The 23,675-nt window shown below is 42.3% G+C and overlaps 1 protein-coding gene across 1 annotated transcript; it reads left to right on the top strand.

The window, feature by feature from the left end:
• The first annotated feature begins 386 nt into the window (after window positions 1–386).
• YY1 (YY1 transcription factor) lies at window positions 387–22,912 on the top strand. Its single transcript, XM_082760985.1, has 5 exons — window positions 387–1,140; window positions 9,842–10,004; window positions 18,012–18,072; window positions 20,480–20,638; window positions 21,737–22,912. The coding sequence occupies exons 1-5, from the start codon at window positions 444–446 to the stop codon at window positions 21,917–21,919; spliced, it is 1,263 nt and encodes a 420-aa protein (XP_082617111.1). The 5' UTR covers window positions 387–443; the 3' UTR covers window positions 21,920–22,912.
• The last annotated feature ends 763 nt before the right edge of the window (window positions 22,913–23,675 follow it).

Raw genomic sequence — 23,675 nt, 5'->3', positions numbered from 1 at the left:
CGGCGCGCGGAGGCGGGCCTCCGAGCGAAGGCGCGCCCCGATTGGCTCCCCGCCTTGCCCGGTTGAGGCGGGCGGCGCGATTGGCCGCTGGGGGCGGTTCCCGGCGGGCTGCCGGGGGCTGGGGGCCGTCTCGGCGGCGGCAGCGCAAAGTCTCGCGAGGGCGCGGGGCCGGGATCTGGCGGCTGCCTCCCTCCCTCCCTCCTCCCTCCCTCCTCCCTGCTCCCTCCCTCCTCCGGCTGGCTGCGAGGCGCTGGTGTTTGTGTGGAAGGGGGAGGAGGCGGCCAGGAGAAGGAAGGCAGGCGGGAGGCGCCCGAGCCCCGCCGGCGGCTGAGGGCAGCGGAGCCGAGCCCCTCGCGGCGGCCGCCGAGCGAGCGAGCGCCGTTCCCCTCCCCTCCTCCCTTTCCCGTTCCCCCCCCCCACCCCCTTCTCCCTTCCCCCCCGCCATGGCCTCGGGAGACACCCTGTACATCGCCACGGACGGCTCGGAGATGCCGGCCGAGATCGTGGAGCTGCACGAGATCGAGGTGGAGACCATCCCGGTGGAGACCATCGAGACCACCGTGGTGGGCGGCGAGGAGGACGAGGAGGAGGAGGAGGAGGACGAGTGCTGCGAGGACTGCGGCCCGCACCACCCGCCGCACCACTACCACCACCACCAGCCCATGATCGCCCTGCAGCCGCTCGTCTCCGACGGCGACCCGAGCGGGGCGGGCGGCGGCGCGGCGGGCGGCGGCGGGGGCCAGCTGCACCTCCACCACCACCACCAGGAGGTGATCCTGGTGCAGACCCGCGAGGAGGTGGTCGGCGGGGACGACTCGGACGGACTGCGCGCCGACGACGGCTTCGAGGACCAGATCCTCATCCCCGTGCCGGCCCCCGCCGGCGAGGACGAGTACATCGAGCAGACCCTGGTCACCGTGGCCGCCGCCGGCAGCAAGAGCGGCGGCGGCGGCTCCTCGTCGGCCGGCGGCGGGGGCCGCGTGAAGAAGGGCGGCAGCGGCAAGAAGAGCAGCAAGAAGAGTTACCTGAGCGGGGGAGGCGGCGGCGGGGCCGAGGGCGGCGGCGGCAGGAAATGGGAGCAGAAGCAGGTGCAGATCAAGACCCTGGAGGGGGAGTTCTCGGTCACCATGTGGGCCTCGGGTAAGTGCGCGCCCCCCCGCCGCCCTCCCCGAGCCCCGCGAGCCGCCCGGCCGCCGGCGGCCGGCGTTGTTTTGAAGGGAGGCCATGTTTTGGTGTGTGCGATGGGCGCCGCCATGTTCCTCGCCAGGGCAAGTATGGCGGCTCCCCCGAAAAGATGGCGGGGGCTGCGCTGCCGCCGCCGCTGCTCCTGCCCGGCTCCGCGGCGGGGGGAAGGAAAGATGGCGGCGGCCGCCAAGATGGCGGCGGCTGAGGGGGTGCGGGAGGGAGGAGGAGGGCGGGCGGCGGCGGCGCGCCGCTGGCTCCAGGACTAGGCCGCAATGGCGTAGTTTCTGCAGCAGGGGGAGGCGGGGTGTGCGGGCGGGCGCTCGGTGCGGGGCGAGCCCAGCCGCGCCGCGCTTCAACCCCCCCCCCACCTCCGCCCGTCCCCGCCCCGCCGCTTCTCCCCCCCCCCCCCCCTCTCTCCCCGTTCCTTCTCCTCCTCGGCTCCCGGTCCCGGCCGCCGCTCCTCTCGCTCCGCCTGGGTGCCGATCGCGCCCGTTAGGCGAGGGGCGGCCCCCCCGCTGCCGGCTGAGGGGAGCCGGGATGGCCGGGAGGGGGGTGGGGGCGGCGGGGAAGCTCCGGGGCTTTGGGATAGGCGCAGCGGGGGCCGAGCGGGCTGGCAGCGTGTGTTTTTTGGGGTGAAAGCGTGTATTTTCGGTGTGGGAGCATGCGTTTCCCAGTCGCTTTCCGTGGGAGTGTCTCAGGGAGGCAGGGAAGTCATGTGAAGATGCCCGGTATTATCTGCAGGGCTCGGGATAAGCCTGACATGCGCTTCCCATTTAAGCCGCCAACGGTTTCCTGACCCTTCGCTTCAAAATATGTAAAGGGAAGGATGTATTTCTTCTGTCAGCGGTACGCTGTGGCTGGTTTTCTTGCTTTGTTTTCTGTTTTCACAAAGAATTGTGTCACTGGAAGCTAAGGCTCTGTAGTCAAAGTTCTGGGCTAAAGTTACATAAGGGCAAAAAGCGGTCGTTTCATGTACTACTTAAATTAGTACGGCTAATAGGCTGGTGCTCGGTTTTGCATATCATAGTTCTTGTGTGCTTTATAATTTGTAGCAGGGTATCAGATATTGGTTAAACTTCCAAAGTAGTTAAAAAAAAAAAAAAAAAAAATATTGGCGGAATGTGATGCTTGTGAGTGACCAGTAGCTTTATTAGTAAGGGGAGTGCTGAAGGAAGAGTATATTGAGCAACTGGATTCTTTTGTCTGAAAAGATGCAGAGAACAGTGATTCTGATTTCTACTTTCTTTAATATAGGCGATTATTTAGCAAGTTTGACAGAGCGTGTGACACCGCTGATATACACTTAGTTGGTTAGCTCATGAGCCTGATCAGAGTTCCCTGCTTTTGGATGAACAGAGAAGTTTCAGTTCGGAGTTTCCTGAATTGCTGTTCAGTAGAATGGGGTTCTATATGCTTCTGTGTATCGATGTACGTGACCTGAATTGAATTCGCATGCTGTCTCTTCTTAAAACTGACCATCCAAGAAAGACAAAAGAGAATAAAATACATAGTCTTCTGGTTTGTGGAAAGTACCTAAGGTAGCTGAAAGCAAGTCAATGTGTGGCTCGTGAGCTGGCAGGATATAGGGCCTCGCTTGTACTCAGATTCGGAGTGCCTGATAGGATGCTTCCGTAGAGCTGCGTGCTGATTATTGCTTGACTGAAACGAAGCGTGTGTGTAATCAATGCATCTGATTCTATTCCAGCTTACACAGCTCTTACATCAGGATAGCCCTATTGATTGCAGTGGTTTTCTTCTTTGTGATCATGACCACGCAAGCTCAGACAGAACGATCTCCACTTGTAATGCACTGGGGATTGAATTGCATTGGTACATTCGGTTCAGTTATATTCATGCTGCAGAAAGATACAGAATACCTCTGCTAACTTGAATTCAAGAGGCAAAAAAACCCACAAACTCCCCAAAAGCAAAATCACAATATACTTAACAAAGGAAAAAAATATCCAAGTTTGACTTTCCTTCCCTGCACGCATGCGCACGAGCCTCCTCCCCCTATACTGTGCACCCTCCCACCCTGAGCTTGAAACAGCCTTTGGTTTAACCTCTTCAGCTAAGAGTGAAGCTTACTGAGCTTGTCGGGTAGGCTTTTATGCCTCTTAGAGAGTTTACTGAATGTTTTAAAAGTGGTCTGGAGTGGTTTGTGTTCAAACACTTAACTTTTGGTGCTTCATTATGTGTTTTCTCAAACTTGGGGGGGGTGAATGCCAGAAAAAATCCAAAAGAGGCAGAAATGGAAGAAAAAAAAATTGCTGAATAAACTACCTGCTTACAAAAGGATAGTTAGTTGTACTAAAGTTTCCCTGCAGAATCAGGCACGCTTTATTTTGAACAAAGATAGTTGTTTTGCCTCTATTTTTTGACTTAATTAAAGACTTGCTTACACACTGATCTAATGGACTGTTTGAAATATTTAACAAAAAGTTTATCGAAAGATGACCAGTAAATAAGACCATGCATCGAGCTAAAACAATGAGTCCTATGTTGCTGTTCTTGGGTATTTGAACTGGGAACAAGGGCTCTTTGCTCACCGCAGTGTGCAAAGACAATATGGATTAATTACTCGTTACTGTTTTCTAGTGCTGCTACATTAGCTGTACCAAATGTAGCCAGTCATAAATCTTTGTCCCTAAGCATTTAACATACCTCGTAACACCTCTTGAAAGGTGTAGGAATAGCATGTGAAATATCCACTGATGTGATTAGAGTGGACTGTTCAATCCTGGTCTCGTTAATGTGGTTACTTTGTAGTTGCTCTACTGTTGTTGGCAACGGTTTGGACTCACCATAACTTCTCTTATCACCTTGGTATCTGTGGTGATATCAAACTTGTGACCCGTGATTACTTTAATTAAAGTGGTTGGTTTAAGAAAGGCTTTGTTCTAGTTCATGTTCGTTTTCCAGATCTTCAGAATGGAATCATTTGTCTTTCTTCGACTGTAGAAAATAGGCACCAAACAAAAGCATCAACTACGTGATAGTACCCAGCAATGGGGGGAGGAAAGGATTGATAGAAATTGCTTTCTCAGATTACATTGGAAGGTGGTGCTGAAATTCTGGCTTCACCAAATGCTGCAATCTTGAACAACTTGGGCTTGATATGGGGGGGAAAAAGTGTATTAGATAATGATTGTCAAGCTGCTGAATCTGAAATAGGCTGTGCTGGCACAAATTGTTATTGTTAGTATAGATGGCCTGCAAGCTTAGGGCTGAAGTAGCACAACCAACCTCAGCATTGCCCATAGATGTTACACTGCTGAAGTATCCTGTTTCTAGATGGGAAAGACAAATATACATACGTGTATGGTTTGAAAATGGTTTGTGATGATCCAGAAAGCCTGTGCAGAGGGCCCATATTTGGAAATGCAGGGACGTCATGTTGGGTTTCCAGAAGGTTCTTCAAAGCCTCTTTGGGAGAGAAAAAGAAACCTTTAATTTCTTAAAGTAGAAGGGGTTCCATTTGGCTTTATCAGATTACAGGGGTGAGAAAAAGAATCATCAGCTATCTGAGCAGTTTTCTTCAGTAGTATAAGAGAGAGAGTCATTTAGTTCAGTCTTGGGCCAGTATCAAGGATAGCCAAAATTCTTTGCAATGACAAATGGGTAATGGGCTTCTTATATGAAAAAAAAAAAAAATCATAATGGAGGCAGGAAGTGTTTGTGTGGCTCCTTTAAAATGTTAAGATGGAAATCTGTTTCTGATTCTGACTGACAGCAATACAGGCTGTTGGTATCCATAGGCACTGAGTCTGCCCTAAGAATTTTGCCAGTGAACCTTAGAGGACAAGTACATATCGTAGATATTTTCCTGCATCTGTTTTAAACATCTTTTCAGCTTTGAAAGTGAAATACGTGAATGTGATTCATCACTTTTATTGTATGGATGAAGTTGCCTCCTAGCCCATTGTCAAATGAAGATCCTCAGGCTTACTCCTAGACCTTTCCCTGCGAGGTGCTGATGATTCAGGTCAGAGTGCTTCAGCACAGTGTCTCACCAGCGTTACAGTCAGATGATGACTATTGATGTATGCAGTGTTTTTGTCAGTTCATGTCTCCTTCAGCGGTGTGAAATATGAGATGGGTGACGTGGGGAAAGAAGAACCTGTTCTCCATCTGCGTGCAAGGCACTGCGGAGGGAAAGTAACTGAGTAGCCAGTAAGGTTAAGAAATGACATACTGTGCAAAATGGAATTTAACTTTCAGAAGCGTCTGCTAAATTACTGTATTATTTAATGAGCTAATTACGGTTCTCTGCTTCCAAACGTGACCAATGAAGTATTTTGCCTGAGGAGATTGTGATGTGGTAGCAATAACCAAGCTGTTACCACAGTGCCTTGGTGCTGCGCAGTCGCTGAATGCATCCTTTATCATGTAATTGCATTTCAGCTGTTCCTAAAACAAATGTGTGTAACTGTGTGATCGTGAAAAGAAAATCTGAGCTTAACTGTTGTTCATCCTTTTAGTAAGAAGAGTGGCTGTTAACTTGGTACCTCGGGGAGAAAGCTCTAGGGTTAAGTCTCATTCCTTTACTAGCAAGCGTACCTTCTGAATTCCCATTTGTACTCTGTATGTACCACAGGGGAAATGTGATTGAATAACGTGTTCTCCCTGCCATGTAGTGAAGGAGGAGGATAGCTCAGAAAATGGGGGATCTTGAGATGAAGTTCCAAGGTTAAAACCAGAGTAACTGAGGCAGAAACAGTGATAGGACTTCTTGGGTTGAAAGAGTTGGGGAGAATGGAGAGCTGGCAGCTGGAGCTAGCTGCTGTTCCAGAAGCACATGAAATAACAAGGTCCTGAGGTGGATGAATTATCTGTGTAAAGATGGAGGAGGTTTGGTGGTAAGAGCAAAAGATAGTCAACAGAAGTCTTGGGATACAGATTCCACCATGCTTTGTCATTGTGATGCACACAATCTGCAGTTAGTGGTTTTATCCTGGTAGACTGGCTTCCTCACACCTGAATTGGTACCTGAGCTTGGTACCCTTAAAACTTCTGGTCATTTCACCAATCCAGGTATGCTTTAAGTGATTGTCACAAAACCCAGATGGCTAAAGTGCTGGACTTCCACTGGTCTGTGTATAAAAATATTCCTTTGACATACTTTGAATGCAAAAATGTGCAAAATATGTATTGCTTGTAATAGGGAGTGAGACATGCAGGTGGAAGGATGCGAACATGAAGATTTGTTTGTGCATGTCCTAGACAGATGCATAGAACAAACCAGTTCAGGGTGTCTGTCTTCCGTAGCTGGGCAGAAGAAGATGATGGGTGTGGAGAGTATCTGTTGTATCTCTAAGGAACCAATATTTTATAACCTTAAAAGATATGTGAATATTGGATGTAGGTATTAGTGACTGGTATCACACATTTCTGCAGAAATCAAGGATCAAGTAGTTCACTAATTGACGTACCTTCATCTCTGCAATGTATTTGAGAAGGTGGGACTGAAATCATGTTGCAAGTTCCTTACAGAAAGCTGCAATGGATCTAGCGGAACAAGGCTAAATACACTTAAGCAGAATGCTTAATGCCCCTCTAAATCAGTTTTAAGGGACAAAACAAAGCAGGTTAGGTAGTATATAGCAGTTAATTTTGTTTTTGCTGACTGGCTCAATGGCTCTGTCAGTATTTAGCTTGCCCTGTGCCTCCTTTGGACTGTACTCGTCCAGAGGTGTCACTAGAACTTGAGGGTAGCTGCGTTTTGCTTTGCTTCAGATGCAGTATGTACGAATTCCTGATGCTTTGTGAGAGGAGAAGGGAGAAGTACTTTGGATGTAGTTTGTGCCAGGCAGAAGGCATCAAGCAGACAACTTGTCCTGTTTGCAATGAGAGTGATGGTTAACTTGTCGGTGTGAGTGAAAGTTTGCTTGGACTTTAGCCTCTAAACCTTGAGCTGCCTAGTCCGGGTTGGTTGGGCATCGCAATTTTAAACCTGCGATAAAGTCCTGCCTAGAAGACGTTGGTAAAGATCTTCCTGACTTCTCCCAGCGCGTGGGTTTGTTTGTTTATTCCAATGAGCTGATGGTATCGTGGGATGGCCTGTAACTAAGGTGTTGTGATGCTAAGGAGCTGCTCAAGTCTGCTGCTGCTTTCCATAACTGAGTTAGATCTGGTTCATACCCTAAGTTATCTTGAAGGCCCTTAGCCTGGGGTAAATGTTTTGTATGCTGTTGTTTTAGGCTGTTTTAAGTTAGTTTTTTAAACTGCAGGTATTTCCTGCTCTAGAGATGCATGTTAGGTGTTGTTTTTGTATAGGAAGACCGGAGTGCTTTTTATTTTCACATAACTGTCAAGAACGTGTTAAGTGATACTTCAGCATATTTTCTTCTCTATCAAGGTAATAGCATGTACTGATTTTTCATGTTTTACTCCAGCAGCCTAGCTAAAACACTGCTGTGGAATTGATTTCTGTTGGTGGGCTGTCGGGAAGGAAGGGCACTGAAAGCTGGCTGACTTTCAGTCTGACTCTCAAAATATCAAGAAGGCACAGTTGAGTTGTGGGTCTTTACGTTAGGGAAAGAGAAAATCTTAAGGAATGCATACAAAATTTCCCAGTTGACTCATGCATCCGAGCTGAGGCAGGAAATGAAAGCTCACTTCTGTTACACATGTCATCAGACAGTCAAACTGGAAGCTCTGGGAAGTTCTGGGGAGCTGCTGAAATGGCCAAATTGAAGGCAGCTGATCTCATTCTGGTCTGCAGCATGGAGGAGGCTCTGCGTTTAGCTTTCCGGTGTTCTGTTCTTCTGAGCTTCGTGGTGCCTTTTCTGCCTGTGTAGGCATTACGAAATACCTCTTCTCAGCCTTCTGACAGTTGGGAAGAACAAAGCGTTGCTGAATTAGAGGTTTATTGAATTGACTTTGTAACTCCTGCAGGTGCAGTAAAACTTGCCCTGTAATACTTGCTTAAGGTAAATTCAGTTGCTTTCTGTGAAGCATTGATAAAGACTGAAAAGTAATGCAATGAATGGAAAGATAGATTAAAGTGAAGGAAAGTGTCCAAATCGTCCATGTTGCAGTTTAATAGTGCAGATATTATTATTAGCTTATTAACACTGCTGCCTTTGCAGTGTTGAAGTCTGTTTTCCTCTTTGGCCATGGAAGGTATACACGAACTGCCATTTGATCTGGTAGATCAGGTTAAACCCCAAACTAGCAGTAACATTTCTAGAAATAGCTTAGTGGCCAAGAGTAAAAGCAGGCATTACAAATTGCATAGAGATTTCTCCTTAGTATAGTTCTTTTATTTGCTTAGTCTTGTCTTCTTTTCCCTAACCAGAGCTACTGCATAACAAATACTATTATCTGTATTTGTGTTTAGGGGGGAAAAAAAAGAAAAGGGAAATACTGCCTCATTTGTTCTTTGCCTTATGTTTTCCTATTTTTTTTTTCCAAATTGGGGAAATACCGTTTCTATCCTAATGCTGTTACTTTACAAAAAAATACAAAGTGATACTTTGCAAATACTTGGACTTAAAGTCTTTCTGTATAATGTGATTTGCAGGATATTCCCATATACAGGGTAGGAGAAATAGTGCAGTGACAAGTTTATTAACAGTTAGCTGAGGAGTTAGAGCTGTACGTACATCTGTTCTAGGTGTATTTTGGGAAGATGGTTTTTCAGGTGAGGGTGGAAAACAGGATTGGTGCTGTGTCCTTCCCTCAGCTGGTGTGAGTTGGGCAGTGAGGAGATAGGTGGTGGATGTTTCCATTCTCTCCTCTCTGCATCTCTCTGCTTTCTGCTGTAAAATAGCAAAAGGAGAGAGAGAAAATGTTGTGACACGTTCTGTGCTGGAATATGAGCTGACAGTAACAGCAGGTCTTCAACCTAATTTCCCCGCTGTCCTTAAGCAGAAATCCGCAGGAGGAGCTGTAGAGCAGCTGAAGTAGCCGTCTCTAACTGGCTTGCAGATCAAAGGTCTGAGCGATCCCTATCTGCTGTTTACACAGTAGAGTGGGAAATCGCTTAGGCTGCCCAGTGCCACAGAAGAGGAAGCCCCCTGGGGAGGGAGACACGCTGCTTAGCTTTTTGCTTTCCCTCAGATCTGTGGGCGAGTGCTGAAAAACTTCAATTTTATGGGCAGGTGCTGAAGTCCATTAGCAGTTATTTTTAAAGTTTCTTGTCCCTCTGTGACATTTCTGTTGAGGGTCAAGGGACTCTGAGGACTCCGAAGCTAAAGATCAGTAGCCGTAATTTCTTAAGGTAAGTACCTGTCACTTCTCAGATAGGTTTGTTTGGTTACTGGTTGCTGTTGAGATCCAAAGTGGCTACAGTGGAGGGTAATCTTAAAGAGATTAAGAGAATTAAATGTTTATGCATTGTTTCAGGAAAAGTGTGTTATCTTTAAAATGCAGCCGTCGTTCTCGTAGGATGGTTCTACTTATTTCCTTACTTGTCTGTGTTTAAGTAGATATGAAACTTAGGCTTTTGTTCCCACCTACTGTGTTCTTTCTGTGCTCATGTTGTAACTGTGCGGATGTCTTCTTGTTTTTAAACAATTAATGTAGAAATCTGGGAATGCAATTTGTTTTTATGTGTACAGCAATAGTGAACTTAGATTGAGATGAGCCTCTGAAAATTTGTGTTGTGTTTTGATCTTTGTATGTACTGAATTGGGTATTTTGTGTATTTCAGATGATAAGAAAGATATTGACCATGAAACGGTGGTGGAAGAGCAGATCATTGGAGAGAATTCTCCTCCGGATTACTCAGAGTACATGACAGGAAAGAAACTTCCTCCTGGTGGAATACCCGGCATTGACCTCTCAGACCCCAAACAGCTGGCTGAATTTGCTAGGTAAGTAAGAAGAAAGGATCTTCAAACTAAAAGAGCTTTCTTTCCACTGGTTTAATTAAGAAACTGTTGGGCAGAATAAATGATAAATTTAATATGGCTTGTTGTTCCTTTTAATCATCTTCTAAAATAAGGAACTTGATTCAGAATGGAGTAGTGAATAATGTATTAAAATAATTGGGTCCTGCATTCAGCAGGTGACTTCTGATCTTCAGCTCTCATTAGGCAAGGTGGGGCCTAAAGACATTAATATTCTGCATCTTTGATGTGAGAGAGTGCATCTTTCAGTGTCTCTGGTGACAAAGGATCAAATAAATGAAGTCTTGCATTCAGATCGTTCAGTACAAGAAAGCTAGGCTAACATAGTTAGTGAAGCCACTTCTGTTTTTCACTTGCTTCTCACTTCTGAAGCTCTCGGTTTTAAACACAAAAGCCCTGCTGAGCTGCTGGGTGTGGTGCCGAGTGCTCGGGGCAGGCTTGGCCACCAGAGGGCAACCGTGAGGTCACCAGAGAGAAGTCTGGTTTGGCACTGGATAGTTCTGACATTTGTGCAGTGCACTTGCAATTACAGAAGGCTTAATGCCTTTTTTTTTTTTTTTTTTTTAACATACCACCAAATTTTTCCATTACTTGCTAGGTGACAAGGACTGTTGACCCAAGTTCTGATCTAGCTTCTTGGTTAGGTGGATCTTGGTGCCCAGTGAGCTGTGTCTACTCTAGTCTCGCCTCTTTGATCTTGCTGCTTTTTAGAAGCTGCTTCTATTAGTCTGTGCTGTGATTCCACTGGAGAACTGCTGGTACAGGCTCTTCCCACTGTTTGCAGTAAAGCCATTAAACTCTGAATACTGAAGGCTCTAAGTAAGAGACAGGGAACAAGCACTGTGAAACTATCTAATCTGGAAGTGTATTTTTTAAAAAAAAAAAGTCATGAACAACTGAAAAGGGGATTTTTTTATTTTTTTTTCCTGAAGTGGTGGGTGGTTTACCTATTGATGCTCTTGTTTACCTGATTTACTAGTAAAATGATCAAAATGAATGTGGTTTCCTCTGAGAATTGCTGAAAGGCTAATACACAATTTTCTGTGAAAGCAAATGTCTAAGTGATATTCCGAATGTACATAGTGTTCTAATTCTAAAATGTTAGTTAAACGTTTCTGCTAATCATTTGCCTAGAATGTTTCTTTCAGTTAGTTTAAAATATTCTGAAACCTTTTGTTCTGGTAAGCACTGAAGTACTAAATAGTTATCTTTTATCTTCTTCTGTTATGAAGCTGAACTAGTTTCTTACAGGGTTTCCTTCATGCACATACTGAATGTTATTCTCCAGATCAGTTTGAGTACTTGAAAAGGTTGCCAGGATTTGGACTTCTTGAAATTACCAGACTGCTTCTGTGAGATATTTCTGCATACTTCTTAATATCATAAAAAGTACTGCATCTTTAGGTTTTAGTTAGTCTTCTGCTGAGAGAATAGTGGCACTTGGCCGTAATGTAAAATTTCAACTTCCTTGTTCAGGGTGGAATGTTCTAGGAAGTTACAGAGCTAGAATTTGTAGTGGATGATAGAAAGATTGAGTTTTATGTCTATTGTCTCATATTTTTCTGTTAATATATCTCTGTATAGCAGATAAAATTTGAACTGCTTCAGTCATAAGATGAACAAACTTTGCTGAAGGTGACAACGTGCCCACTATCAATGTCCCCAGGTTGCCCAAAGCCTACAAAAATTGTTCTGATAGCTTAATTGCAGGTATATGAAAACCTTAGGCATCTTCTGTTTTAGGAAAGCTTTTTTGATTTCTTGGTCAGAATCAATGATTGTCAAACCTTTACTCTTGCCTTAAAAAAGAAAATTGGAAAAGAAAACAGAGTTAGTTGTATGTTAGATCTGAAATGATTGTGTATAGCTGAGACTGGTGCATGTGGGTGTATCAGAATACTGCTTGCTATGGTCTTTATTCTCTTGCAGAGAAATAAACATGTTGAAGGGACTTCTTTTAGCTAATAAGATGAATTCAGGCTCTGATTCCTCAGATCTCTTTTTGTACTGCTCAGTTGTCTTGTTGATCTACATATTGTGTATCACTGAAAGCCTTCTTGCGTGGCAAACCGAAAGAAAAAAACTGGTTTACTTGCATGAGAATTGGGTTTGGAGGTATAGGGTTTAGGAGTACAGTTGTATTTGTATTCCTAAAAGGATGTGTTATTTAGTGTCAAGTTCCCTGAAAGTTCCAAGCATTGCTTGAAGGATTACAGTATTCAGACTTCAAAAATTCTCAGCTGTATTCTGAAAGCTTTGACCAGCATGTTAAGTTTTAAGAGATTTCAAATTCACAAGTTTCATGTGGTATTGCCTTTTATTTTGATCATGGGGAAAAAGTTTGTGCATAGTCCACATATAAGGAAGTATAAACAGGCTAGGAAAATCTAATACTAAGTTAACTTTGTGCAGTTGAAAACAAGCTATTTTGGGATGCTTTCCCATTTTCATTAAATTAGTTGGAAGAAACGTGCTATACATTTGTAAATCAGCTACTCAAAACCAGGCTAGATTCACTCTTTATACCCGTGCAGCTTATATTGATTAAGGGTAAATTGACTGAGACAGTTGCATTAATTTATGGGAACAGAGTTCTGAGGTTAACTTGAAATGAGCAAAGCTTGGGTAATTTAACTTGGGTAACTTAAAAGCTTTGTGGCCTTCTAATTAAAATGCATGTTGGAATTTAATTTTAGTAGTAACCAATTTCAGGCAGGGGTCTGGAGTTCTGAGTCTGTTTAGTGAGGGGTAAAGTGGGGTGGTCTCAACGATGCTTGAAGTCTTCTGTAGTGCTGCAGCCTTACAAAAAGCATTTCAGAAGCTGCAGAAATTCAGCACGTGAAATGGGCACCACTGCTGCTCAGCAGCTAGGTGGCACCAGTGGAACGAGCGTTTATGCCATCGAGATACTGCTGGATTCTGTTGCCTTTTTGGTGTGTCATTGAGTCACGTAGCAGGAATCTGAGCCCTTTAACTGGAACCTCTGTACTGATTCCTGGAAAGGTTTTTCTACATCCTGAAACTATTGAAAACACTGCAAATAAACAAACTGCATCAGAACATTAAGATCTGCTTAGTAATTCATAGATGAATGACTATAAATTATACCTGTTGGGCAACTTCCTTCCACAAATTACTGCATTCTATTGTACAACTCATGCATTTTCTCTACTACGCTTTAAAAATTCAATAAAAGTAAAAATGGATTTGTGTATTTCTCTAAGGCAGTCAGATCAGAATGCGAAACATTAGTTGTCAATGATCTGCAAAGAAAGAAATAAAACCTCATAAATTACCTCATTTTTCTTTCAATACCTTTTGGCTGGGCCATTGAAAGTCCATTAAGGTGAAATAAAATCACAGAATCACAGAACTGTCTAGATTTGAAGAGACCTCCAAGACCACAGAGTCCAACCTCTGACCTAACACTAACCAGCCCTCCACTAAACCATATCCCTAAGCTCTACATCTAAACGTCTTTTAAAGACTTCCAGGGATGGTGACTCCACCACTTCCCTGGGCAGCCTGTTCCAATGCCTAACAACCCTTCAGTAAAGAAGTTTTTCCTCATATCCAACCTAAACACAACCCTGGTGCAACTTAAGCCCATTCCCCCTCGTCCTGTCACCAGGCACATGGGAGAACAGACCAACCCCCACCTCGCTACAGCTTCCTTTAAGGTACCTGTAGAGAGCAGTAAGGTCGCCCCTGAGCCTTCTCTTCTCCAGGTTGAAAACCTTTGATGAAGGCTGAAAACCTTGGATGAAACCAGGTTGAAAATGTTTCATCCAAGTCTAACCTGATTACAAGTTGCTCTGTAGTTAGATGTGAAGCAGTCATAACTGCTTGGAGAAGTAACAGATGTGTTTCTAGTTGGTGCATATGGTAGGCTTCTTTAAAATTCCCCCAAACAAATCCCCTTGAAAACTCCTGTCTGCTCTCTTGATAGATGACTGAACTGGCTAGAGACAGCACAGTACAAATATGAGTAAAATACAAAGAAATAAAAAGAGAAGTTGGGAAATTGGCACAGTAACGGGTCATAGTGGTAAAAATTATCCTCTCTGTGGCTTTATCTTCTGCTCCTCTTGGTACCTTTCCTGGAAGAGAGCCATTGGAGGAAGTGCCCCTCCTGTTACAACCGCTTTCCAAAATGGATAGAAAACAAAGGCGAGGTAACTGTGTTAGAGTTTGAAACTGGACACCCTTCTTAAACATGACAAGGCACGCTGGTCACCTAGCTTTATGATTTAGGCCTCTTTATAAGGTATGTGCTTTTGTACTGGTCTTGTTCTTGTTCCAGAGACACTTAAAGGGCAGTAAACTGACAATTGCTTTACCCCAGGCATTACTCGGGGGGAAGGAAATCTCTTGCTCTGTCTCATGCTGCTAAGGTCATTCTCTGTGTTTACATACATGATGTTCTGCAAACTGGAACAAAACCAGTAACTATTTTTGCTGGAACCTTGGAACAAGAGGGAACAGTTTAATTTTACAACAGTTCTGGGCCCAGCTGCGTCGGAGGCTAACTGTGGGCTCTTTGATTGTAGGTAGATTCCTAGGACGCCTTGTGGCACTCCCTTTGTGTCTGTTTATCCAGAAGCCAGTCTAGCCAGTTTCAGGAGCTCTTTAGCACAAACGGACCACTTGTGGTACTTCTGCCTCAGCAGGGCACCATGAAGGGTGTGACAGTGAGGGAACAGACCAGAAGTGGAAGTGAACCTGTAGAGAATAACTTCCTCCTTTTCTAACCATTCATAGGGATGCGGTCATCAGTAGAGGTGAATTATCGCTGTTGATCATCAGAGACCTCCAGGAAGTGCAAAAGAAGTTGCCAGAGAGAGAGTAATGCTGTTTAGGTTTCTATAGAGGGAGAAGAAAAAAATATGACAACACAGGTTTAACAGGAAGAAAAAAAAAAAAAGATACTGAAAGGGAGGGTGGATTTCTATACTGTTAGTTGCTTTTGACTGCTTTAGCACTGTTTCTGTGGCTAACTTGTTAAAAATCTGATTCATCTCCAGCATAATTGTTTGTGGAGATTGACAGAGCTTTGATGCAGAGGTTCTCCTGGAAGGAACAGCTCCTGCAGGTCAGCAGGGCAGTGAAAGGAGGTGGTTAGCTGAAACTGTCACTGCAATATTAGAAAGAAACTTTGTTTTGAGGAATGGTTAATGCCTGTGATTTCACTCCAGCAATGTGATGCTTTAAATACAAGTTATCAGACTTAGCCTTTAACTGCACTGTCCTGTACCTGGGTCTAAAAGGTTACACTTCCATTTTTTTTAATGGTCTGCAATTGTTACTGCTAGACGTGGCCCACAGAAGCTTGCTGCAGAAATGGGAATTCTGGTCTTGCCATGGAAATGGGCTCTGTGCAAAGGCAGCTGTTTTGGAAGTTCCACCCAGGTATTAATGTGTGCCTCTATAGTCGCTTTAAATAGCGGTATCTGCTAGAGTTCTGGTTTTGGTCAGTGTTTCAGGCTAAGAAAACTTGGAGGGAGCTGGTAGGGATGCTCTACTGGGTGGGAGCCAGATGGCTAACCACCAGCATCTGATGATGTCATGGACGTTGATTTTTGGGCTTAAGGGCATTTTGTTTTTAGGGTCAGGGAAATGAGTTGGCGTTTACCAAGTTGATAGCATTAGAAGCGAGGCAGGGATTTGTGGGACCGGATTTGTCTGCTAAGGGTGTCTCTAATGGCATTAAAACATGGCACTGTGTTCTCTCATGTCATGTATTATCAAAGCACTTTGTCTTTTGTCCACATTGGCATTACAGACACACACTTCTATGCTTTGTCTTTCTGTAAAACAGAAAAAATGAGATGCAAAGATGCAATAAGGAAAATCCAATGTAAAGGGTAGTTAAGTGTTCTGTAGAGCTACTGTAAAAATAAAAATAAAAAAAAAGCATGTGTTTTGCCCTACAGCCTCAGAGTCAGGAAAGTTAAGGTAATAAAGGTGGTCTGCACAAACAAAAATAGTTTTTGTCCAAGATTGAGATTTTTAGGCATGCTGTTGGTGATGGGATGAGAGGAGCTCTGTCAACAGAAATACCTCACGCCTGTTTTTAAGGGGTTGTTGGATATGATACTCTCCAGTTCCCATATTTTTGTCATGCATGTATTAACCCTTGCAGGAGGCTGCAGTGTTCTTCAGTTAGCCCTGCACATATTCGGTGTAGTCCGGAGATGCTAAGCAAGCAGGAGATTGTTAAAAGTCCAGGCAGAGAAAAGAATAAATGTAGCCACTCAATCCTTATTTTTTACGCTGTGCCTGTGCTATGTCTGCAACATGGAGAGGAGTTGGATTGTTTCTGAAAGACAAATGATGGCCCACAGAGCCATAGGAGACTTCTCCATCACGTACTTACGTCTCTGTTGGTGGTTCTAAGGAGATTTCCCTGGATCCAGTTTTCAGGAATTCTCAGGGAGGTTTTTCACTGCTCTGGCCTTAATTCAGCCTCAGGAGGCCTTCTTTTCCTGTCCTCTCTCCTCTATCCATGTGAATGACGCAAGTGAAACTGCAGATTTCAGTCCTACTTACTTATATGACAGCATCAAAGAATCCTGGAACCTACCTGCAAAGAAACAAATGCTTATATGGTCAAAATAAAGAGTTTTTAGCTTATTTTCCCCACAGCTCTTGGGGGTTGTTTTGATCATTTAGAAATTGTGTTTTAACCAGATCGATTGTTAAAAATGCATGTCAGTCTGTTTTCAGGGACTGTCCTAATGGGGGTTAAATCGCTCTGGGATAGCAACAGATCCCTCTGCTTCTTAATGTTCATAGTAGCAACTCTGCTCATTGTAATTCTTTTGTTAAATTCAAGGCACTCATCTCTTTAACTAGCAAAAACACGAGAAAACCTTTTGTTTAACTTGAGGTAGCTACCTGTCATATCTGTTGTACAGAGCTATCTTGTACTGTGTTACCAGGAAAAAGAGTTGAGGAACTTGACTAAATGGTGTAGCTCCCCTTCTCTGGCAGGGTTTTGGAATGTGTTAAAATCTCATACCTTACTTAAGTGAATCTCCAGCTGTGTGGTGCATTTATGAATTACTTACACTTACATACTTATATTGGAATCTGCTACGCTAATCATGCCATTTATTTTTGATATTTTTGAAGACCGTGTGCACTACAGATTTTAGATACAAGGATAGGTAAAGGGGCAGCGTGCAACTTCCCAGGTTACTGCCTACACACCTGTCTCTTTTTGGACATTTAGACAGATTGCGATTAGAGCAAGACTGTTCTAATGTCATTGTCTACAGGGAGTCTTACGACTGTACTTGAAACACCTAATTTCTGTGCAAGCATTAACTTGCTGGGCTCCATCAGTGGAGGTTAATGACACAGATAAGATAGTGGGATACCTCTGTTAATGGCTAAAATTAAGTAGATGATTGCTTGTCAGTTGACAAGAGTGGAATCCATGTGTACAATAGCTTGACGTAAGAATAATTACAATTTCTGTGGTTAAAACAGATGTCTGCATTGTCAGTGTAGATTCCAGAACTTGCCTGCCTTTTCTGCTTCTGTAGAGTTTTGTTCTGAAGCTTTGTGTGATGAAACTACTGAAGAATGATTGAAACTACTCTGTCCTTCATGTCTGAATATATGGCTACGTGCACACATGGCTACGTGCACAAAAAGAATGGAATTGTCAAACAAAATGTCCTAATTATACTTAGTGTAAGTCAGGAAGAACCTTATTTCCACATACTCAGAACTAGGAATGTAGCATTAAATGTCTTATTCAGTGTTTGAGGCCCTTCTAGAAAGTTGGGCTTTCCAAATACCAAAAACCGCTGTTCCTATTATTTCAAGAGTTCTAAAAATATTAAAAAGAGTATTACTGATGCACATAATACTATCGAATAAATGTGTGTATTATGTAGGCAGTTGAGGGAGAAGAGCTGTCTACCCATGTTGTTCTACTAATGTTTTTTTCTTCTTTTTAAGAATGAAACCAAGAAAAATTAAAGAAGATGATGCTCCACGAACGATAGCTTGTCCTCACAAAGTAAGTGAAGTGCTCAGCTTCTGACTAGATAGTGATTTGTAGATCAGAATTTTATTCTGATGTTCTCTTGAGAATAAGCAACATATCTTGTTGTAAATAAATTATGCTTGATTAACTGTATTGAAGTTATCGCTCTTACAAGGCTTCCTTGAAAACCTTTCACTGAATATTATTCCCATTCCTTGTCTTAAGGTTAGTGCATCCCTAATCTTCTGGTAACCATGATGCACAGTCCCTAACATGCTGGTTTTACTGTTGTGATTTCCTGCCACCCAAGAATACATACTTGAAAGAATGTTCTGAAAGCTGTTCAAAGTACGTTCCTAAGATCTATATATTGTCTTCTTGGAAGCTATGACAGATTTGGGAGTCTAGATCAGGAATCAGCAATCTATGGAGCAGATGCCAAACTTAGCATTATTGGAAGACTTTGAATTACATTCCACAGAGCTGGCGGGTGCATCGTTTTGAAAGAGAGAGGGACATCTCACAGATACGATTCTGAAGAAACACGATTCTGATCTGCTGGTAGTGGGGAGGCCACTGTCTTGAATAAATGTTGCCAGTTACTTAAATTGGTAGCATCTAGTTTTAATGGATTACCCAGCTTCTGTAGATCTTCTGTTAGCCAACTTAATTTGTAATGAAAAAAGACAAATACAACCTTGCTGACTTCTGGTCTAGATGGTGTGAGCATAAGTAAGTAGTGAGGGCAGATAGCTAATAGTGCGTATGGGAGAGCATGGATAAAAGGCTTCTTCCTGAAAGTGGTAGCATAAGAAATTTTCACTTAATGGATTTCTCTTTGTGCTTATATTGATTTCCAATTCTTTACATTCTACATATCATGTTTTTACTGTCATCTAGTGTGTGATGATACAAGAACACTTATTCTTTACAATGCTGAAGAATGCTGCCTTCATTTTTGATGTATTTTTTCATAGCCTCAATTTAATTTAAACAGAAAAAAAAAGAACACTCAATCCTTCCATCTTCTCTCCTTTCTGATGTTTCTGGGCTATGTGTATTTATGAGTTCAGTTTAAGAAAGGAACATATTGCAGAAGATGTAACTGTTCCTCTCAGAGGCAAACAGGGACTTGAAATAAATGCATGCAAGTCCATGGCGTGCTTATTTTGGTGCAGCACTTCTTAAATTAGTCAAAGAAATTCTAGTACCTGAAGAGAGAACTCCTCGAAAGTGTTAGTTTTCCATTTTTAAGAAATAAGGCATGTTTAAATGTGAATATTAGTTTTGAAGAAATAACTTCCAAAGAGGACGCCTGTAGAATTGAGTATTAGCAGTTGATTGTTCTATAGGTACTGTTATTGAACTTTGTGCCTCCTAACCCTGCAGTGTTGGTAGACTAATTTTTAGGTAAGCTGAAACAGCATCACTTGGAGTACAAATAGAATTTACAGATGTTAATAGGATTTCATGAGGAGTTGTGTGCTGTGAGAAGTACATGTTTAAAACCTAAGATAGTTGTCTATTGATCACTGCTAAAAGGTGAATAAAGGCACAGAAATGTTGAATAAGAGAGCCACAAGTCGCTGCTGGCTTAAATTTACCCTGGAATTCCTGTGTTGATGCAGTGCGTACCCCAGATTAAGACCTCTGACATGGTACCTGAGTTCAAGTGAGTATGACTAGGTTGAGTCGACAGTAACTCGAGAGATCCATCTGCCTTACTCAGTTGCCCAGTATCACTTCATGGGTTTAAACTAGAATTGGTGGTTGTCTCTTTCTGTGCCACAGTGGGTAGTGATCAGTCTGCTGCTGCAGGTGTGGGCTGGGTAGTTCCTGTAAGCGATGTTCTGGAAGCCCTTGTACTCCATTTCTTCTCAGGAATGAGAAGGACAGAAGCAAAAGGATGGAATGTTGGAAGACAGAGCAGGGCAGATACAAGTTGGTGCTAGAGAATGCTCTAATGTACCACAGCATATAATCTATCAGATTGGAGTACTGTAGTACTCAGTGTATAGCATATCAAAGATGATACCATAGATAGCTATGAACTACCATTCTGTCAGGTTTTTTTTGGGTTTTTTTTTGTTTTTTTTTTCTGAAGGTGCTTTTGTTAGCATATTCACTTGCTTCTAGCAGAGCTGCATCTTTTCCACAAGACTGTCCTATTATTCATTTGACTGCACATGGTTTGTAATACTAAGAGAAAGAGAGGTATTTTGTTTTGTTTTACTCAGCTTTTCATATTATTAGTTTTCATGGTATTACTTTTATTTGTTTATTTTGAAATATATGCAAGGGGTCTGCTTTACAGGGACAACTTTTCAGAAAGTATTCAGGATATGAAATCATTTTAAATGCTTAAATGCTTGTACTGTAGCAGGTAAAACTTAACAGAACTAGCTTATCTACTAACTGAGTTTCACTGTTCTTCTTTAAGGGCTGCACAAAGATGTTCAGGGACAACTCTGCCATGAGGAAGCATCTGCACACTCATGGCCCTCGAGTACACGTATGTGCAGAATGTGGCAAGGCCTTTGTGGAGAGCTCGAAACTAAAGCGACATCAACTAGTTCATACTGGAGAGAAACCCTTTCAGGTATTGTTAAGTTGCAAACCACAATTTATTTCATAAAAATTGTGTAGGCTATATAACCTCTTTTCTACATCTCTTTGGGGATACTCTTTATTTTGTAAAATCAAATGAAGCACTGAATGATCATCTTTAAAATTGGAAGTCACCTTAAATTAATTAGGCTGTCATTTATCTACTTCTGTGGACATAGAAATAAGCAAATTGTTTGTACATGAGAGATATACGTGAGAGATACCTTCCAAAACATAATGTGAAGTTACTCACTTGAAAAATGAAGTTTGCAGTTACTCCTGAAAGAGGAAAATGTCTTTTTTCCTCCTTTTCAACTTCCCATATTACACAACTGACCCTCAGGGCTGTGTGCTCATTTGACTCATAATACTAATTTCTAGTAGTGGATATTAATCAATTTTGAGGACAGTGATGGTAGTTACTGAATCTCTTTCCATTCGTATCAAGTCACATGAGCTTCTGCCACCAGAGGTCTCCAGCCTACTTCATATGATATTTCTCCTTCACATAAATATTCTTCACATGTATTCATAGCTTTGAGCATACTGTGTTCGTCAATACTTATGTACTTTTTTGCAGATTTTTTTTTGAAAACTGAATTATTTCAGAAGTTTGCAGTTCTTAGACACTCAGTTAGATGTGCATGCTTGAGCTGCTTTGTGTTTCCTGATTAGTATTTGCAGTTAAACATGCTGCTCTTTGTATTCTGAGCCCATCTTGGAAGTAAAGCTAGTAAAATGAGCAAATCTTTACAAATTATTACTGAAAGGGAGAAATCTGATGTGAGACTAGTACAGCTAGCAAAATACTGTTTTAGGTGCAGGGAGCAGTGTGTTTTTTTTTGTTTTAGCGAAAGCATTTGCTTGCAAGATAGAATTTATTTTCCTCTTCTAAATCTGCTATACTACTGTGGTAAAACAACCTGAAGTATTGTTTAAATGCAATTTAAAAGTAATGCCCACAGCTGCACTTATAATAATATTCAGCGCCTGGCTTTGTGCTTGTGCAGTGTAGGGTATTGTTCAAATCTATGATTGAAATGGGTGGTGCTTTTATTAGCTAATAGAATGTGTCTTTTCCTTTCAACAGTGTACGTTTGAAGGATGTGGAAAGCGTTTTTCACTGGACTTCAATTTACGCACACATGTGCGAATTCATACTGGCGACAGGCCCTATGTTTGCCCATTTGATGGCTGCAATAAGAAGTTTGCGCAATCAACTAACCTGAAATCTCACATCTTAACACATGCTAAGGCCAAAAACAACCAGTGAAAGTTGGAGGAAAAGTTGTTGAACTCAAGCATCTTACAGGAAATATGAATTGGAAATAAATACGCCTCCCCTTTGTATATTGTTTCTAGGAAAGAATTTTAAAAAAAGAACCCTACAAACCTAAAGGACATGTTTTGATAAGTAGTGAATAAAAAGCAAAAAAGAAACAGAAAAACTTTAAGGTGACATTGCTAAGATGCTCTACCTTGCTCTGTAATGCCGTTTCAAGAACACGGTGTTTTGTAAAGTGACCCTGACCGGAGGGGTCCGTTCATGAACTTGCATCAAAAGAGACAATTCTTTATACAACAGTGCTAAAATTGGACTTCTTTTCACATTCTTATAAATATGAAGCTCACCTGTTGCTTACAATTTTTTTAATTTTGTATTTTCCAAGTGTGCATATTGTACACTTTTTGGGGATATGCGTAGTAATGCTATGTGTGATTTTCCTGGAGGTTGATAACTTGCTTGCGGTAGATTTTCTTTAAAAGAATGGGCAGTTACATGCATACTTCAAAAGTATTTTCCTGTAAAGAAAAAAGTTATATAGGTTTTGTTTGCTATCTTAATTTTGGTTGTATTCTTTGATGTTAACACATTTTGTATAATTGTATCGTATAGCTGTAATGAAATCATGTAGTATCAAATATTAGATGTGATTTAATAGTGTTAATCAATTTAAACCCATTTTAGTCACTTTTTTTGGAGAAATACTGCCAGATGCTGATGTTCAGTGTAATTTCTTTGCCTGTTCAGTTACGGAAAGTGGTGCTCAGTTGTAGAATGTATTGTACAGGCACTGACCTTTTATTAACACCTGATAATATGTACATCCCATGTAATAGAAAGGGCAACAATAAAACAGTGGTCCTAAAGAAAGAATATGGCAGAAAATGATCTGTAAGCACAGTCTCTTTTGTTGTCCAGAGCAATCCTAGTCCCTCTTGACCTCCCAGAAACTGGAAGCTAAATAAAGTCAAGTTTCCTTTACTTTGCATTTCATTACAGTCAGTGATTTGTGATGAAATCACTTAACGCCACATCAGGTGGTATGCCTAAACAGAGCTGGTGAATATAATGCTGTTTTCACGTGACATAGACTTCCATTAACTGGAACAATGGATTTGGAGACCTGGCAGTGAAGTGAGGAGATTTTGGTTTGCCTGGACAGTAAGCAGGTGAAACAATACAGTGAATAGTTAGACGGGCACCTTTGCTTAGTAAAGGTAAGGAATTTTGGAGGTTTAAATACAACAGCAGTAGGAAGTAGGGGAACCAGTCGTGTTTGGTCATACCAGAAAAAAGAAAATTGTCTTTTTTTTTTTTTTTGGCTAACTGAATATAATGATGAAAGTTCTTGGAACATCCTTGGACACCTTTCATTTCAAAACAGGAACTCATAGTTCTCAAAGAACTTGATGGATTTTTGGATGGTCTAACTAAAAGTGGGTACTACTCGTTTTGTTCAAGTGTTCAAATAAGAAACTTGCAGATGCTATAGTAAAATGTGACAGACTAATAAATATAAGAATATGCACAAAAATGCATAAGTTATTTTTTAGAGGAAAGTGATGAATATTTTACGGTAAAAACTGTTGTTAATCTTTTTCTGAATTCTGTTCTTACAAGGTTCATCAAACGTTTCTTGGCCAGTACAGTAAAATGTACTTTTGAGTCCTGGTTTGGTGGTAGTGGGGGGAAAAATGTGGATAATATAAAACTACACTGAAAAGCAAGAGAATTGACGGCTGTA

Source organism: Aythya marila (genome assembly GCF_965140915.1).
Source record: "Aythya marila genome assembly, chromosome: 5".
NCBI classification, from domain to species: Eukaryota; Metazoa; Chordata; class Aves; order Anseriformes; family Anatidae; genus Aythya; species Aythya marila.
Note: the sequence above shows the minus strand (reverse complement) of the source record. Positions and strands in the feature narration are given on the sequence as shown.